Source organism: Hypomesus nipponensis, chromosome 9 (assembly GCF_054491055.1).
Source record: "Hypomesus nipponensis isolate SF chromosome 9, ASM5449105v1, whole genome shotgun sequence".
Taxonomy (NCBI): Eukaryota; Metazoa; Chordata; class Actinopteri; order Osmeriformes; family Osmeridae; genus Hypomesus; species Hypomesus nipponensis.
In genome coordinates, this window is record NC_140369.1 from 23,174,873 (window position 1) to 23,187,137 (window position 12,265).

The 12,265-nt window shown below is 45.0% G+C and overlaps 2 protein-coding genes across 3 annotated transcripts; one reads left to right on the top strand and one right to left on the bottom strand.

Moving 5' to 3' along the window:
• Positions 1–64: 64 nt before the first annotated feature.
• Positions 65–7,529, top strand: zbtb40 (zinc finger and BTB domain containing 40). 2 transcript variants are annotated; one of them, XM_084704383.1, is made up of 13 exons: positions 65–297; positions 793–958; positions 1,204–1,691; positions 1,827–2,056; positions 2,208–2,400; positions 3,163–3,591; positions 3,754–3,960; positions 4,120–4,284; positions 4,967–5,181; positions 5,276–5,435; positions 5,679–5,726; positions 6,022–6,245; positions 6,603–7,529. In XM_084704383.1, the coding sequence occupies exons 2-13, from the start codon at positions 810–812 to the stop codon at positions 6,795–6,797; spliced, it is 2,703 nt and encodes a 900-aa protein (XP_084560509.1). In that variant the 5' UTR covers positions 65–297; positions 793–809; the 3' UTR covers positions 6,798–7,529. The 2 variants fall into 2 exon arrangements, with proteins under 2 accessions (XP_084560509.1, XP_084560508.1); XM_084704382.1 differs by having other exon boundaries at positions 65–958.
• Positions 7,529–11,496, bottom strand: cyb561d1 (cytochrome b561 family, member D1). Its single transcript, XM_084704384.1, has 3 exons — positions 10,829–11,496; positions 10,470–10,507; positions 7,529–9,719 (listed from the first exon to the last, which is right to left on the bottom strand). The coding sequence occupies exons 1-3, from the start codon at positions 10,983–10,985 to the stop codon at positions 9,219–9,221; spliced, it is 696 nt and encodes a 231-aa protein (XP_084560510.1). The 5' UTR covers positions 10,986–11,496; the 3' UTR covers positions 7,529–9,218.
• Positions 11,497–12,265: the final 769 nt, after the last annotated feature.

Sequence of the window (12,265 nt, forward strand, 5' to 3'; positions counted from 1 at the left end):
TCTCACTGGAGAACAGCCCTTATCACTTGCAGAGTGCAATAGATAACAGGTAGCTCCGTTTATTCAGCGGTTTAAAAGCTTGTTACGTAAATAGGTGTATTTCGTCAAGCGTATTCTGTTTTATCGGTCTTTTGTCTTAGGCCAGACAGGGTGCCAGTACGCATGCGCAGCTGGTAGGTTTTCTGACGTGAGAGTCGCCATAGAATCGCCATTTTCAAAACGCCGAAGCTTTATTGCGCACAGTTGTTTGTCATTTGAGTTTAAATAAAGAGACGGATAATTTGAATTACGTTAAAGGTAAAGAAAGCGATGCTTGCATGTGGAACTGCAGTGCTGAATTTCAGTGAAATATGGTCTCACGAACACTTCAATTACCTTATTCTTTGGGGTTAGCTCCTGTGCTAGTCACATTAGCTGTCAGCTAATGTTGGAACAGATTAGCAAGCTATGCCATTGACAGTAGCTACCTGCATTTGCTTGGTTTGCCAACCAGCTATTACAGTAGTCATTATAAATTCCCAATTTCCCCTTTCGACCTAAAGCAACGCTTGTTAAACTATAAGATTCCATTGAACAAGTCTCTTGACTCTTTGATTTATATATCACCTAAATTACGCTAAAGAGGTTCCAGAGTTCATAGTCCAAGGGGGCCAGAAATGTATTCACCTAGCCTCGGAATGCAACACTTGGCTCATTGTCTCGGTGCAAACTTAGCATAATACGACCTTTGTCATAGACATACCAAATATACAAAACTCATGTGCGTTGTCTTTATTCATTTCCCCCTCTCAGACGGCTTGCAGCGAGCCATGGAGCTTCCTAACTACAGCAGACAGCTGATGCAGCAGTTGCTCTCCCTGAGGAAAGAGGGACAGTTTTGTGACTGCACCATCATGGTGGGAGACAACCCCCACCAAGCCCACAAAGTGGTCCTGGCTGCCGCCAGTCTACTCTTCAGGTTCCTATGAACTGTTGACAAAGGAATTAAAAGTTTGCATTTGTGTTGATAAAAGTTGGCAATTTAAAAACAACCCAACCTTGCTTTGTACATGCACAGGTTATAGTTTTATTTGTCAATGCTAAAACAAGTCATTTAGTGCAACAGAGAGATAATTCACCAAAGGGGTTTTATTCCTGCGTTTGAACAGAACACCTGAACAGCCTAACCCTCTAGAGCAAACACCTTCACTTTCCTTCTCGTAGGTCCCTATTGGAGGGCTCTGACAGCATCTCCATAGACACAACTGTGGTCTCGACCCAGGAGTTTTCCTGCCTTCTGGACATGGTGTACAGCGGAAAACTGCCGCCGGGAAAACACAACTTCACCCGCATCATCGCAGCTGCAGACAGCTTGCAGATGTTTGATGTAGCGGTAGGCTGCAAGAACATCCTCACCAGTCTGATGAAGCGGTCCACTACCACCTCACCCTCAACCACGACCATCCAGCCACAAGCTTCAAATCTCCAGAGCCAGGGGGCTGAGATGATAACCTCTTCTAAAAAGGTTGCCCCTTCCCTAGCTAAGGATGAGGCCACGATTGGCCCCTCTGGAGCTCAGATGAAAAGGGAGCAGGTGGAGGAAGGTGGGGCTTCAGTCGGGGGAGTAGATAAGGACCCTCAGGAGGTGGCCAAGAAAGAAAATGATGTATCCGCTTGTAAAAGACCTCGACTACAACTCCCAGAATGCTCAGGTAGGTTTCAATAAGTTAAGAAATCAATACAAACTAGCCGTCAAAACATTATTCCAATGCTTACGCCACACAAATCCAAATAATGTACACATGCAAAAATGAAAAGTGCATCTTACACTTAGTTATGACTCGCAGGACCTGACGAGTCAAATGCCCAGAGCAGCGTATCTCCAGTCGGGGAGACCAGTTTGAGTGAGTCTGTGGAGGAGAAGGTCCAGCCGAGTGTGTCGGCAGGGGATGGGAATGGATCCAGCATCTTTCTGGAGCGCAGCTTTGAGCTGATGGAGCTTCTCACTGAGCTGCCTTCCATCGCTGGGCTCCTGGCCCAGGCAGCCAGTACCTGTCTGGGGGAGGACGAGAGAGAAGTACGGAAGTACATGTATAGATTTGGCATGGTTGATTCTCTCTCGTTCTTGTTGGTGTCTTGCCGGCCAAAGCGCCAAGCACAAACACACGAATCCTCTAATTATGCTAATATAATTCCATTACTGCTACTGTATTTTGTATGGTTTACAGGTAGTGTGTAAGTGCTGTGAGATTGGAGACCCGGGCCTGACTGTACAGACGCTGATGGGGCAGGTCAAAGAGGGGGCTGTGAGTGAGGAGGGCCTGGAGTCCCTGCTCTACACCATCCAGGAGATGTCCCCCACTCCCTCCCCCCGACTGAGCCAGCTGCTGGTGGGGAGAGCTGGCGCACTGGATGCTGGAGGTAATGTATCATCCAGGGTATTTTTGGGTGTGTTTTATACGTATGCTTTCACATACAGTCCAGTGTTGGTCATCTACCCATTCACAGTGAAATATATATATATTTGTTATCAAATAAACTGTGACAGTGTCACCTGGACAACAACAATTCTTAAGATGAGGCTGTGGGTGCAGTTATTTTATAAATCTAAGATTAAATAAAGAGTTCAAAATATTAAAAATAAAATTGAGAAACAGTGCAATTAGTAGTGCAGTCGCAGGTGAAAACCCCTCCCCAAAACATTAGGTTATAATGTCCGAATGGCTTAGTAAAGTGAGTCAAGTGGCCTGGACGTGGAGGCTGTATTTGAGTCTGGCAGTGCGAGCCCTGTTGCTTCTGAACCGCCTGCCAGATGGTGAGAGGTCAAACCGTTTGGGGGCTCGGTGGCTGTAGTCCACTTTCCTGCAGGTGGTACGTATCCTGTAGGCCAGGTAAGTGTACTGTAGGTTAGGGATGTGTTCTATAGGTTAGGTATATGTCCTCTAGGCTAGGCACCCTGCTGCCTGCTGGCGGTTGGCAGTCTTCAACTCTTTTTACAGAGTCTTACAATCAAGCAGCTAGCGTACAATGCTGTGATGCATCCAGTGAGGAGGCACTCAAGGGTGCATGTGTAGGATGTGTGGGGCCACGCTGAACTGCCGGTTCTGTGCTCTGCTCTAACCATGTCGACATTTTCTACAAACTATTCATCTGGAATTCAATCTTGCTGGCGGGGCCTTCCAGACTCAGAGGCGGGATCACAGGAGACCCAAACCTGTTCCTCCAGCCCTGCAGACGATGGCACCAACGAGGAAGAGGAAGGCAAGGAGAACAAAGCAGAAGACAGTGTTGAGGAGAGAGACATCGGGGAACCGGCAGATGACGAGGATGACGGAGTGAGGAAAACCAAGGCCAAAGCGAAAGCCACCTCCTCCCAGCCCTACTCCTGTCGCTGGTGCTCCAAGGCCTTCGCCTACAAGTGTCGTCTGTCGGCCCACACCAAGAGCTGCTCCCTGAACCAGGAGGCCAAACAGCGGTGCCCGCACTGCCCAGAGGTGCTGCCCACAGTGCGGGCACTGCAGCGTCACAGCGCCCACGCTCACCCCGAGGCCGCCCGTGCCAAGAGGAAGGTGGTGTGCGACCTGTGTGGCAGGACCTTCGCCCACCCCTCAGGTCAGATATCAGCGAGCTTCACTAATGCAGTGCTTGGACTGGAAGCGCTTTGTGTATGTGCTGCCCAATGAATGTGGAACTATTCATTATTAAAAGTCCCTTGTCCTAAATAAATACTCCCATGTCCAATGACCGCTGTTCTGTTTGTTTATTTTATTTTAGGCATGCTTTACCACAAGCGCACAGAGCACTTTGAGGAGAAGCCGTTTGCATGCGAGGAGTGCGGGGCCAAGTTTGCCGCCAACTCTTCCCTGAAGAACCATATGCGTCTGCACACGGGGGAGAAACCCTACCACTGCAAACACTGCGACATGAGCTTCAGTGTGGCCGCAGCACTGGCGTACCACACCAAGAAGAAGCACTCCGAAGGTTCAGCCTCTAACCCACACACATTTACACGCCCGCATTACACACATACTATCACACGCATGCCGAACGACGTCATGCACACGCACACAATACACACAACCAGCTGCCCAAAAAGCGATTTGTTTGCCCTGATGTGTGTGTGTGCCTGTGTGTTTGTAGGGAAGATGTATTCATGTCAGTACTGTGAGGCTGTCTTTGCCCAGTCTATCGAGCTAACGCGTCATGTGCGAACGCACACTGGAGACAAACCGTACGTGTGCCGCGAGTGTGGAAAAGGCTTCAGTCAGGCCAACGGGCTCTCTGTCCACCTGCAGACCTTCCACAGTGAGTCCCACACACACCCTCATGCTTGACACAGCTAAACGTTTTGTGTCTTTCACCTGCTCTGAGTTTTCTTTGATGATAAAGCACACATACATTACTTTTATGCATTTTATATTTCATCTGTATTTCATAGTGCATATAGCAAGTGCAGCAAATCGAAGTGCATCATTCTAACAGTATATAGTGACTTGGAACGGTCTATATTTTACAAGACCATTTACAAGTATCATCTCAACTACAATACTGCATGATTCCATAGACTCAACGGACAGTAATATCTCGAGTCAGTAGTACAAGACATATAACTTGTACAAGACATTTCATTTAATTATTACCACGAGAAGTAACGTACAGGTAAGTGCTGCTGGTTTTCCATTTGTGACACCGATGTTTACTGTTTGGTTCTTCTGACGGTCTTCTGTCCTCTTCTTGTTTCTTTTTCACTCTTGTTCTCTCTCACTCAAACTTGATTACTCTTCCTTGTGTCCTCTCTCTTTTGTTCTAACACTTGTCACTTTTCCCTTGTCATCCCTCCATCTCTTCCTCCTTCCTTCCCTCGCCAACTAACCTCTCTCTCTACCCTCTCACCCTTCTTCTCTTTCACCCTCTCACTCCATCCCCGTTTCCATTTCTCACCGTCTCTCTCCCTCTCCCTCCCACCCTCTCCCTTCCTCCAACTCAGACATCACAGAGCCCCATGACTGTCAGAAGTGTCGTCTGAGCTTCCCCTCTCTGGAGGATCACAGGAAGCACATCCAGGAGAGCCACCCTAAGGAGTTCCACCAGTGTCTCCTCTGCCAGAAGACATTCAGTAGCGCTGCCCTGCTGGACAAACACAAGGCCAGCCACACGGGCAGCAAACCTTTCAGCTGCAAAATCTGCCAGAAGTCCTACCAGGCAAGAGGACGATTTTTCCTATTCTTTATTTTATTTATCATGTTTTGTGTGACCAAACCCACACAAAGACCCCGTCCGTACTCTCTCATCACAGCAACTGTCAGGCCTGTGGTACCACAACAGGACCACTCATCCGGAGGTGTTTGCGGGTCAGAGCCACAAGCAGCTGAAGACGCTGGTCCAGTGCAGCACCTGCCCCCGTTTCTTCCCCAGCCCCGGCAGCCTGGCCAAACATACGAGGGCCGATCACCCAGGTGAGGCCAACCACGCCCCCACACAACCCCAGGAAGCCTGTTTACAAGTTCAACAAACTAGCGTCGTTCTTCAGTTTGAAAAACTGCACTCGAGCACAAAATGTCAGGATGTTGGGATGAAATTCATTCGGCCCATTTGAAATATTTGTTTTGTTTTTCGGAGGAAAATTCAAAACAGAACTTTCAATGTGATAGGTTTTTACATGATTTTAAATCATGTCAAATACTTTTGCATTTCAAAAGGCGTGACTGATGCTGACGGGCTGGTGATTGGGTGTGACTTATCTTCAGGTGAGGGTTGGAATGTCCTACTGATATCATAAGTCTTTGACAATCTAATATTAATCATGTGTTGGATACACATTAATAGTTTGTCCATTAAAACATTTAACATGCATGTTAAATACTAATCATTAATCTAATCTAACCTATGTGATGAAAAAAAATAAACATAGGCTCATCATATTGTATCAATAATTTGTATTAACACATGATATTGATAAATATACTAAACCTTGAACATCCTCTGGATTTATTGTGAATCTGTGTCTCTACATATAATTCACCCGCCGTGTTCCTTCCCCAGACTCCAGCGCGGTGAAGTGCCCGTACTGCCCTGCTCTGTTCCCCAGCGAGGAGGAAATGCAGGAGCACGCCAGCAGTGAACACTTCAGCCAGGAGGGGGCAGCATTCGGCTGCTCTCTGTGCCCCCTGGTGTGCCCCTCTCAGCTGCAGCTCCAGGAGCACTTCCTCTCCTGCCACATAGGGGCGCTACAGGACGGAGAAGAGGAGGCCTCCACATCCCAGACAGTAAAGCTTCTCAAGTTTTTGCTTAGGAATGTATTGCAGCCTACTTTTGAAACATTGTAAGATTATAACATTATTTCCAATGAGAGGCAACGTTGAAGGAAAGGACACATTGTAAATAATGGCCGTGGAGTCTGTAGACACAAAGGTACATGACCCTGGATTTAGAGAATGTTCTTACTATGAATACTAATGTGATGCATTCATTTAGCAGACACTTCTCTCCAAGGTGACACAGTGCATGGGAGAATTTGAGTCTGTGACCTTTTGGTCTGCAGTCCAGTGGTTTAAGCACTGAGCCATACCCTTCATTGCTCCCTATACTAAAAAAATTATACTTTGTCGTCCATAATCATTCAGATAAAAGAACGGGAAGATGATACTGAGCATCATGGGATCTCTTTTGACCAATCCCACATGGGCGGGTCCCCACAGCAGGTGTACGTTGCCCTGGGAGACGGAGAGGGTGGCGAGACCCCAACAGAGGTGCTAGCTGTCAACGTGGAGGACCTGCTCAATGGAACAGTCACTTTCATCTGCAGGGATGGCCAGTGACCCTTGAACTTTGACCCTAAGCTCTGACTGAACAGTGTTTGTCGTCAGAGACGTGTGCCCAATCACAATCCTCATGAGAGGGTTCCTTCCTTGAGATCACCACAGATGAGTTATGAACGGATCGGTGGAATCCTGCTTGAATACACAGCTTTTACCGAGCCACTGATACCTCTTTGGTTATTTTCCCAAGGAAATATAAACCAATATGAGGACATTTGACCACTGACAGTCGCTATTGCAAGAATAACTTTCTTCAATCTTTCAGACAGCATTGTACAGTATTTATGAAGCTACGGTATTGTGTGAGAGGGAAGCATGTGTGTCTAATAAGCTTGATAATATTTCTAAAACACTGCTGGGTGCTGTACCAGTTAGCATCCGAAATTTGGATTTTGGAAGATGCAGCAATCATTCACTGTGTAAAGCAGATTGTGGCCCACTGACAGGGGCGGACTGGTCATCGGGGATACCGAGGGAATCCCCAATGGGCCGACCAAATGTTATAAAAATAAATTTAAAAAAACATATATGATGAAATGTATTTGTAATCATCCAAAATAATGTTAAGTGTATAGGTCTTTTTCCAAGTAGGCCACAGACTGGTCGATTCGTGCGATGCATTGAGTGGGCAACGCGCCGGTCTGATAGTAACTCTGGGCCACTTTTTACTCCCAGTCCGCCCCTGCCCACTGATATGCTGAAATCTACTTTGATTAAATGATTGTATTTTCAGATGATAGTCATGTTCTTAGAGTCCCCAAATCAAAATGTACAACCACACAGCCACTATGACTTTATTCAAATATCTATTTCAACTGACTCACTTCCCCACATATCCTGCCCACAACTGGCTGATCTCCCCTCCTAAATACTCAAGCTTGTGAAATCATGAAAAAGTTTATAGATTCAGCCCTGAGTAGAACCAAACTGAAGGATATATGCATGCTTAAACATAAATAATACTTTATACTGATTATCCTTGCAGGTCAAGTATAGCCAGATTAGCCTAATTTGTATGAATCCGTCCACAATCAACTGCAGTAGTTCATATGAGGACAAACGCAAACATACCAAAAAAAAACTGGTCTGGATCTAAAAGTCTTCCATCCCTTCAGCATCATTTTCAAAGGTACAAGATCATAGATATACACGTTGTGTGCAATTTGAAAGCAATGTCATATTTAGATATCTGACCAATAACAAGGGATTCTGAATACAAAAATGTGTAAATCCTACCAATGACAGTGATTGAATGATTGAAATATCCCGCTTTCTAAAATAACTACCACAGGCATGATCGACACAGACAAGTTTTTCATTGGAAACCTCTTTATAACAGTTTTTTGTTTTGACCTTACTTTTCTTCTACAACCATGGATAATTAGTGACCCCTTTAAGGAACAACATGTATTAAGGTATTTGTGTTAAACATTTTGGGAATAGACGCTGGTAAAGTGATCTTCATGACCACATGTTGCATACTTTCTGAGCAAGGGGTCATAGAAAGAACAAATGACAGAAATAAACGAGAAAGAGGACCCAAGGTGTTGTGCTGACAGCTCATAGGTACAATACATCCAATAGGTCCTAGTGCAAGAGCCAAGGGATTTGTTAGTTAGAAAAATAGGTCTGGCTTAGGATATGTTTTTTCCAGGAGAAGGCTAATACCTGACAGTGTTGGTTGTCACAAAGAATAAAATGTTTACAAAGAAAAGTGGTAGCTAGTTTAAAGTAGACTGGGGCACCCACTAAATATTTTGGGATAAAGGACATATTTCTCTGCTTATAGAGCCTGTGGGTGTAGTTTGGGTGGCTAAATTACTCTTCTGCTAATCTCTGGAAAGACATTTGCAGTTGACGCCAAGTCCACATTTTAAAGACACACACTAAAAAACCCTGGTAATCTCTGTTTTACCCAGAGATTCAAACGTAAAATGTTTGAATCTCCCTGTTTTAGAGAAAACCAGTCTTGTTACTGTATACAGTGCCCCTCTTTTGTTTGCTTGAATTGTGCAAAATGGCCTCTGAGGTAACAGGTGGAGCAGAAGACTTGATTTAAGTTACAATTCAATGTGTTTCAGTGCAAATTTTTCTATGACCTCATAGGACAGGTTAGCCGTACAAGTTCTTCTGGATCCCCACACCCTGGTATTTATGTAGAAGTGCATCCAGAGCCAGCTACAGCTTTTTGTTTAGTACACTATGTACTGTGTGCCGGTGTGTGTGTAACAGGCTGTATGTTAGCTTTTTTGTAAATGTCAGAGCTGCCTTAAATGTGTGTACACATGGTGTGTCTGAGTTGCAAGTATGATTTTTTTCAACAAACTTCTGCAACTAAGTCATCATTCATCCTTTTTAACAGAAGTATATCACCATCCACTTCAAAATATAGTGACTGATGTCTCTTCCCGAGGTGTCCTCCTATGTAGTGATTTTCTTGCGAGGCAGATAAGCATTCGTTATCTGATTCATCACCACCAGTCCTGGAAATAGCGGGAGCAGCACAAAGGCATACCACACCAACCCTTTTACCGTGGCCTGGAACCAATCAGTGAACACTGCTGCGACCACAGTAACCGTCGCCAGGAGATACACAACCAACCCACAGGTGGCATGGTAGAGCTTCAGCCTGGGTGGAGACGCTACCCTGAGTTTAGGTAAGAGAAGGCAGAGGCCACAGGCGGCTTGGAGCAAGGTGGCCGCCAGTGTCCCCACCCCCAGAAGGCTATGCCAGGTGGCCAGATGGGGGCGCTCTGAGACGTTCTTGCTGGCGATCATGAAGCCCACGCCCGTGGTGGCTGCCACCAGGACCAGGGCTTGGAGAAACCAGTGCAGGCGGACTTTGCCCTTGCGTGACTTGAAACAGAAGGTGTTTCCTTCGGCTGAGAAGAGGAGGATGCCCTCGGTCATGCACAGGCAGTACTTGGGGGAGGAGAGGAGAGAGGTTAGAGAGGTTATCCGGGTTTCCCAGATTCGTTAAGAAGCTTTTGACGCTAAGAGCTTCTTAAGAGCGTTCTAGAGCGTTCTTAGAACGCTCCTAAAAAGCTTTTAGCGTCAAGAGCTTCTTAACAAATCTGGGAAACCCGGCCAAGGTGTGTAGCTATGTCTAAGGATACTGTATTCCTGAATATTATATACCCAGACAAAGAGGCTAGGAGCCTTGTTGTTTATTTGGGTTGTGAGTGTGTCCATTTTGTGGGGGGACCAACTGACAAAGGTGCATGGAAAACACAGATCATTTTAACATGCAGAATCAGAAAACAAAACGTTATATTCACTGATGCTATATAGTGTTGCCCCTTTCAAATATTTCAGCCCCTATATAAATGTATGCAACCAAAGTATTCTGGGTCACGTGTAATGGAATATCTGAGGATGACATAATTAGCCATGGGCAACGGGTGAACCCGCCTTTATTCCTTCTGTTCCTATCTATTATTCACAAAGGAGAAAAAACGGAGGAGCGGAACGAAAGAGAAAAGGGAGGAGACCGGACAGAGAAAGGGAGGGTGGTGTCAAGAGAAAGGGAAGCTAGAGAGGATAAGAATGATACATAATTTATGTCATAGGTCTAGGATACCTGGGCCTGAATCTACACTCCTAGAAGAAGCAACGATCTTAATTTATTTCGGTCAACATCTGAACAACTCGTGGATAACAGTGTATACTCACAGCGATGGACATGCACACTGGATGCCATGAGAAGAGACCTGTAATACAAATGCAATGAACTATGTTGTTGTACTCATTAAGGGGATGTATACCAATTAATAAGTGTTCTCAATGCCAGTTGTGGCTGCGATGACATCCAACATTTGTAACCCTATGCAGCTTTTGACCCAACACCAAACACAACTGAATACAATGCGTAGTCAAAAATACATCAGATGTTGGTACTGAGAGCGAGTGCAATTACAGTTTGAGTGTCTGTCAAGGTCTGCACTGCGATAAAGCGGGCGGGATGTTGACCATGCTCGTTAAACATGCTTATGCTACAAAGACAAGTAGCACATACGTAAAATAAAACTCACTTGTTCCAGGACGGGACAGTAGCGAAATCAGAATGGTCAGACCCAAGGCAATGACATGCGCAGCGATGACCGAGACTCTTCGCATCCACACGTAAAGCCAGAACTCGCTCATAACCAGCCCCTCGCCGACCGGGCTGTACTCGATATCGACCCGCATCGCCTCTGTTGCTCAGGCTACCTCAAGGGTATTCTTGCAGGCTTTGCGATAGTTGAGCCGAAAGCATTTACAGTATTGCAGTGTTGCAGATACAGGTCCATCATTTTTTTTAAGTGCATTTGTTAAATGTATTCAAATGCAGTCTATGGAAATATTAACATCAAACTTAATGGGAAATTTGTCAGAACGAATTATTAGATGGGACACCGTAATAATTTACGATTCAAAACGATTGTATCAGATGGTGGACAGTATATTCACTGGATTAGTCGGCAATGAAAATCCTTTTCGGTTCCAAGATTAAGCTACCCGACGACAGCGAGTGTTCTGCTCTTGACCTGCACAGAGCCTAAAGACAACGCGTAAACTGAATTAGATATATCAACAAATCTCAGGCTATACCGTAGAGAACAAAACCAGCTAACTCTGGTTGTCTTCATTCATCCTGTGTACGAAATCTGATCTTGTTTCATGATCAGGTGGGCCGTTGACTTTACTTCCGGGATTGTAAGAGGAGTTTTAGGAGGCGCGTTTAGAAAATGGCAACGTCACTGGCTCTCCCGTCAGATTAGGCAGACATCTATTAACGATGTTTAGCCGCATCATAGACGATTGTTCACGCGGAAAGCGACTTCAGCCAGCACACGCCCTACCGCCGGTTGACGGAGCCTAGGCTACTCTAAGGACATTCTTGCCATTTATCCCTTGTCATTTCGGGTATCACTTGTGTTGGCTGTACTTCATATTTATTTTATTGTACAAACCTGTCCCCTTAATATTAGTTAGACTTTGCACCTTTTGTATAGTAGTTATACTTGCTTTAACTTACACCACTTATTTAAGATTTACTCGTATGTATGCACCCTCCTGCCAAAGTAAATTCCTTGTCTGTGCAAACTTTCATGGCGACTAAACCCTTTCTGATTCTGAAAAATTGCGACTTCAGTAGAGTAGCCTACATAAAGTTTTCTAGAATTCTTTGATTTGGCACAAATAAAGTCATTCCAATAGCAAAACTCCCTTTCACAACTATATCCAACAGGTCAACCATGGTTACCATTAGGCTACACTACTATAGCATGATGCACACTACAAGATAATACACCACAATATATGGACTTCAGGACAAAAAGAAGGTAGCCACATTTTATGTATGTATATATATATGTATATATTATTTTTTTTTTTACTTAAAAATGTAATTAATATTTCTTAAGATGACATCCCCTTTCCCACATTTGAGACAAGTGTTTCTATTATGAGAAGTCTGATATCTGAAC

Bases quoted from the DNA above. Each gene is read 5' to 3' on its own strand.
- zbtb40 (XM_084704382.1), top strand. From the start codon at position 759: ATGTGCGTTGTCTTTATTCATTTCCCCCTCTCAGACGGCTTGCAGCGA. The intron at 959-1,203 runs GTTCCTATGAAC...TCCTTCTCGTAG, and splicing joins GCCGCCAGTCTACTCTTCAG to GTCCCTATTGGAGGGCTCTG. The intron at 3,961-4,119 runs GTTCAGCCTCTA...GTGTGTTTGTAG, and splicing joins CAAGAAGAAGCACTCCGAAG to GGAAGATGTATTCATGTCAG.
- cyb561d1 (XM_084704384.1), bottom strand. From the start codon at position 10,985: ATGCGGGTCGATATCGAGTACAGCCCGGTCGGCGAGGGGCTGGTTATG. The intron at 10,508-10,828 runs GTGAGTTTTATT...TTTGTATTACAG, and splicing joins ACTGTCCCGTCCTGGAACAA to GTCTCTTCTCATGGCATCCA. The intron at 9,720-10,469 runs GTGAGTATACAC...TCCTCCCCCAAG, and splicing joins CAGTGTGCATGTCCATCGCT to TACTGCCTGTGCATGACCGA.